Source organism: Triticum dicoccoides, chromosome 5B (genome assembly GCF_002162155.2).
Source record: "Triticum dicoccoides isolate Atlit2015 ecotype Zavitan chromosome 5B, WEW_v2.0, whole genome shotgun sequence".
Classification (NCBI taxonomy): domain Eukaryota; kingdom Viridiplantae; phylum Streptophyta; class Magnoliopsida; order Poales; family Poaceae; genus Triticum; species Triticum dicoccoides.
Window position 1 is genome coordinate 632,468,221 of NC_041389.1, and position 5,549 is coordinate 632,473,769.

General features: G+C 42.9%; 1 protein-coding gene across 1 annotated transcript; it reads right to left on the reverse strand.

The window, feature by feature from the left end:
* Positions 1–522: 522 nt before the first annotated feature.
* On the reverse strand, positions 523–3,197 carry LOC119312192 (60S ribosomal protein L4-1-like). The gene is made up of 2 exons (XM_037587926.1): positions 2,054–3,197; positions 523–920 (listed from the first exon to the last, which is right to left on the reverse strand). Exons 1-2 carry the CDS (start codon positions 3,152–3,154, stop codon positions 807–809), a joined length of 1,215 nt encoding a protein of 404 aa, XP_037443823.1. The 5' UTR covers positions 3,155–3,197; the 3' UTR covers positions 523–806.
* Positions 3,198–5,549: the final 2,352 nt, after the last annotated feature.

Genomic DNA, 5,549 nt, shown 5'->3' on the forward strand with positions numbered 1-5,549 from the left:
GAAAGTTTGTGTACAGATCTGCATGACAATTATCCAGAAACCAGAAAGAGTTGTTCTGGGTAACTACTTTCCTAGAGAATGCTACGGTAACCTGCAGTTTGCTGGACCTGCAGTGCAGCAGATGCAAGCAAATGGGGATGGTTCATGAGTTCGCTGGTAATTTCTACCATGGTGTTGTTGTAGAGTAGTGAGCTAAATGCTCTTATATTTTTGGGCTCCTGCACAAGCATGCTACTACTCAATCCTCAGAACAAGCTATCATTATTTTCAACCTAAAAGCAACTACACCTAGAAAATTGTTTCCACAGAAACAGCAAGAAATTGCTACACCTAATTATTTTATACATCTACTAGTAGTAACACGATGAGGTTTTAAGCGGGGAGAAAACACAACCTGCAAGTGGCACATTATCACAGAACAAAATCAACAATGATAAAGCAGTGTCTCTTGAACGTCTATGCGGTAGACTAAAAACGTTGCAAAGAAATTCATAACAAGCCGTGCAAGAAAGAAACTGTGGGTATGCCAACCACAAGACTTCACAATGCCGAAAATTATTTCGCATTCATAACAGAGTAAATATGAAAAACACGACTCAAAATCTGAACTAAGAACTCGACAACGATAAAGCATGCCATATAACATGTCTCGCAAAATGCGTCCATAGATAAAACACTCGAGATAAACAGCTACCAAAACAGCATAAGATGTCTCAAGACTCCGGATAAACAATAGCATGACACAAGATCATACTTTAGGGTCTCTTAAGGTAGGACGATAGACTGCTACTACTTCAACTAGACGATCACTGGCTGACGCCGAGCCACTTGGAGAAGACGTCGAACTCGGTGTAGTCGCTGTCAGAGATCATGGTCTGGTACCAGGCCTTCCCAGCAGCCTTGATCTTAGAAGCCTCCTCCTACAATAACAAGTGTTCCTTCATCAGTATGAGAATAACATATAATAGATGCAGGATGTGGAATTTAAACATGAGATATCAGACAACTTTGAAAGGGCAACAGAAAAACGACAGTATCCCAAGCACCCAAACATGAAAAGAAATGCTATTAATTAACCAGCAATAACATTGATCACATACAATTTCCTACTCTTGGAGTTTCAAATGCAGTCATGATTAATGTTAAACAATTCTGCCTCAGATTTTAAGTACAGCAAAACCAAGCAGTTCATGTCCTTCAGGAAGATTCAGTGCTAATGAAACAAGACAAGTAAAAAAGGCAATCAAGCTTCAAGACAAACTGAGATAAATTAGCATACAACGAGCAAAACACAATGGCATTGGATACTTCAGAATTCAGTATGGCATGCCATCAAAGAAATTGCACATGGTGTTCCTTTAGATAAAGAATGTATGCATCTTAGAGCATCACAATCATCCATACTGATGAATCAGGCTAACAAAACAAATATACTCGAGAGAAACTAACAAATCAAGACAGGCACCTTCATTATGGATACAGAAGTTTAGACATGCAACTACAAACTGAAGTACACAGAAACACACTACGAGTCTATGTAAAGAAAACAAAATTAGTGTGCTTGCTCCATATAGAACAGTACAAACGTACAACCACAAGGCACTTTGAATAGCAAGCATCATAAAGTTGAATTATCTAGATAATATCAGGTTTTAGGCATGCAATTAGCAAATGACAATCAGCTTACATATAATCAGAACCTACTGCTGAATCAGGTATTCCAGAATAGTTATCATCATAAACTGATCAGAACCTATTGATGAATCAGGCATTCCAGAATTGTTATCATCATAAACTAACTAATCATAACCTATCGATGAATCAGGCATTCCATACAACAGTTCAAACATATGGAAATGTACAGAATTGTTATCATCATAAACTGAAATCACCATGCACAATACAGGCATTCCAGAATTCAAGTCATGCTACATACAACGACACATAAAGACTTACTCGAACATTCAACAATTACTGAAGAGTATTACAAGCTAACTGTAATCATGTGTAATAAGATACGAAACAGATGGCAAAGGGAGGGGGGGTAGCATACCGCGCTGAGCTTGGTCCTCTTGGAATTGATCTTCTCCTTCCTGGCCTTGACACGGACTGCCTCAGCAAGAACTGCCATCCTGCGGGCAGTTCCGAAGTAGGGGTTCAGCTTGAGGACGGCAGCAGCGTTCTTCAGAGGGTTCTTCCTGGCCTCCCTGCGCTTGACCTCCTTGTTGATGGGCTTCACCACAGACTGGACCTCATCAGAGTTGATGAGGCGGCCAAGGTCAGCGTTGGTCATCTTGGGCCTGGGGAGAACGAAGCCCTTCTTCTTGGAGGAAGACGCCTCAAAGGAGCCGTACACCTCGTCCAGCTTCTTGAAGGCAGACTCAGTCCAGATCACAAACCGGCCGAGGTGGCCACCAGGGGCAAGGTCGAGCAGGTTGAGGCGCTCGACGTTGGCAACATCCACACCGGGGAGGTTGCGGAAGGCCTTGACGATCTTGGAGCCCTCGGTGCCGTAGACGATGAGGGGCCCCTTGCGGTTGATGTACCTGCGGTTGCGCATCTTACCCTTGCCGGGGCGGATGCCGACGGACTCCTTGGCCTTCTCGGCGTCGGCGTAGGCGCCCAGCTGCTTGAGGACCTTGATGGCCTGGGCGGTCTTCTCGATGCCCTCGGCCGAGTCGGAGACGACGAGCGGGAACTCGGGGACGGACTCGATGCGGTGGCCGCGGGCGGTGACGATGGCGGGGACGGCGGTGGCGGCGAGGGCGGAGGCGACGGCGACGCGGCGGAGGCGGACGTTGACGCGGCGGTGCCACTTGCGCCAGATCCGGGTGGGCGCGAACATGCGTCCGCCACGGCACATGTTGCCGAAGGCTCCCTGGCCGGCGCGGTGGGTGCCGCCGCCGCCGACACGCGGGATACGCGAGACGGCGCGGCCCGTGCCCCAGGACTCGGCCGAGGTCTGGTGACCGGCCTTGCGGGAGACGGCGTAGGGCTGGCGGCTGTTGCAGGAGAGGAGCCTGTGGGCGAAGGTGATGACGTCGGGGCGGATCGGCGCCTTCATGACGTGCGGCATCGGGACACCGGCCGCGTCGGTGGCCATGTCCCCGTCCAGGGCCTTGACGGAGACGAGCGGGCGCGCAGTGGTGGCCATGGCGGCGGCGGCGGCGGCGGCGGGGAGGGGGAGAGGCTGGAGAGGGCGAGGGGAGGTGGGAGTTTATATGTGACGCTGGGGTTTCGCATAGAGAGCCTAATTCGTGGGCTTAGTGGGCCGCACTCGTGGGCTTAGTGGGCTGGGGTTTCTACTCTTTCTACCAAGTGGTTGCACGTGTTTGAACGAATTAATTCGTTTTGGCTATGCGTGCACGTTAACTTGGGCGAGATAATCTAAAGGAGATTATTCCCTCAAAAAAAAAATCTAAAGGAGATTGTTTCTACTGTTTGCACTGTTTCGTCAGGTTGGGTGTAAAACTGTTTCTTTCATGAATAACACAAATTGGACAGTCTTAGAAACTTAGACTAGACTGTTTTGAGAACTGTGCAGTGCAAAAGAAACCTTCTCTTTCAGAAAGACCAAATTCTTTGCAACTGAAAAAGGAGCGCGCGGGCAAATGGGATTCGAACAAGCGACCTCGAAGTGGGTTGCGCACCGAGCTAACCACTGCGACATGCAGAGTTCTAGTCTCCGATTGGCAGCACGACGCTTAAAAGAAGTAAACGATAGAGGCAAAACTTAAACACCCGTGAGCGCAAATCCGAGGTCCTCTTACTAGTGAACAGTGTCGCTAGCCACCATCTTTACTGCGACTAGGTGCCTAAAATGGCAGCCCAACGTGTATCAACAATAAGCCGCAAACAGATTAAAATTATTTTGAAATTTTAAATGTGATTTTGTTTTTGAAAAAAGTAAATACTTTATGAAACAAGAACATTTTCTAATTTCTGTACAAATTTATAAAAAGTAGAACTTTTTGTGAAACCCAATTTTTTTAAAGGAACAAATTTCAAAGTGAGAACATTTTTTAGAATTATGAACAATTTTTGGAAACTGCAAACAGTTTTTGAAAAAAAACAAGAAAAGATAATAAGGCAACATTTTTTAGAAATTCCCTGAACAATATTTGACATCGTGAACACATTTTTAAAACATGCTTTTTTTATTGATGAACATATTTGCAATGTGAAATTCCAGAAACATTCTCTAAATTTGTGCACACAAATTCAATGGCGCATGTTTTTTAGATCCCCGGAACATTTATTGATTTTGTGAACAATTTTTGAAAACATTAACATTTTTTGAATCTGTGAACAAATTTTGAAAAGTTGGAACATCTTTTGAAAGTCCAACACATTTTCTGAATTTGTGAACAAAAATTAAAATGTAAACTTGTGAACTTTTTATGAAAAATCACGAACATATTTGAATTTGTGAACAAAATTTGAAAAAAGGTGATTTTTTTGAACTTCTCAACAGTTCTTCAAACATGAACAAATTTGCAACAAGTGAATACTTTTTCAAACTTGCAGACTATTTATGAAATTCATGGACATTTTACGAAAGTTATGAACAAAATTAAAAAAACATGAATATTTTTTCGATAAGAATTTCTGAAATACTAAACAAAAGTTGGAAAAGACGAACATTTTTTCATATATGCGAACAATTTTTGAACTTCACGAACATTTTTTGGAATTTTTGAGCAAGAACTTTAAATAGGAACATATATCGAAGTTCTGAAAATTTTTTAAAATTTGTGAACACTATTTTAATTGGGAAACAGAATTTGAAAACAAGAATATTTGTGTAAAGTTTTGAAAAATTTAAGAGAAACACAAACATTTTTTAAAATTTATGAACATTTTGAAAAAACACAAACATTTTCAAATAAAGAAAATAAACTTGAAAAAAGGAAAAGAAATTAGATGGAAAGGAAAAGAAACAGAAAATTTAAAAGGAGAAAAAAATAAAAAGGAGCAAAAATATAAAAAGGAAAATAGAAATAGATGAAGAAAAAGAAAAGGAAGAAAAATAAAAAAATGAAAAAGTAAGAAAAGAAGAAGAAAAAACAGAAAAGGAAAAAAACAAACGAAAAACTGAAAACCATAGAAAACTGGTTCAGGAACTTTCTAGAAGCTTCCCAGAACTAATCTGGAACCTTCTAGGAGGTTCCCAAAACTGGAACTGTAGCCCATGCTTCATCTCATAATTGGGCCGGCCCATCGTGTTCACGAGCGCGCCTGCTTGTGCGAAGCAGCGGCAATTTGCCGCAACGCGCGACAAATAGGATTTCCCGTTTATATGGATGCAGGGGTTAGGGTTTGGCTTGGGAGGTGGGCTCTCTGGGCCTTAGGTGACTGAATGGGCGAATGGAGCCGAGCTATAGGGCCGCAAGATGGTTCGTCAAGTGGAGTAAAAGATCTCTTGGGCCACCTACGTCTTCTTGTACCTTTTGTTGTATAGGGCCACGAGATGCTTCATGGCCCTGAGAAAAAAATTCGCTGGTCCATCTACGGCCTGATAGATTTTCTTGGTGGAAAAGAAGTGATGG

What these genes read in the sequence shown, in the direction of transcription:
- LOC119312192 (XM_037587926.1), bottom strand. Translation starts at nt 3,154, where the DNA reads ATGGCCACCACTGCGCGCCCGCTCGTCTCCGTCAAGGCCCTGGACGGG. An exon ending in AGAGGACCAAGCTCAGCGCG is followed by an intron (nt 921 to 2,053) that starts GTATGCTACCCC and finishes TTGTTATTGTAG; the next exon opens with GAGGAGGCTTCTAAGATCAA.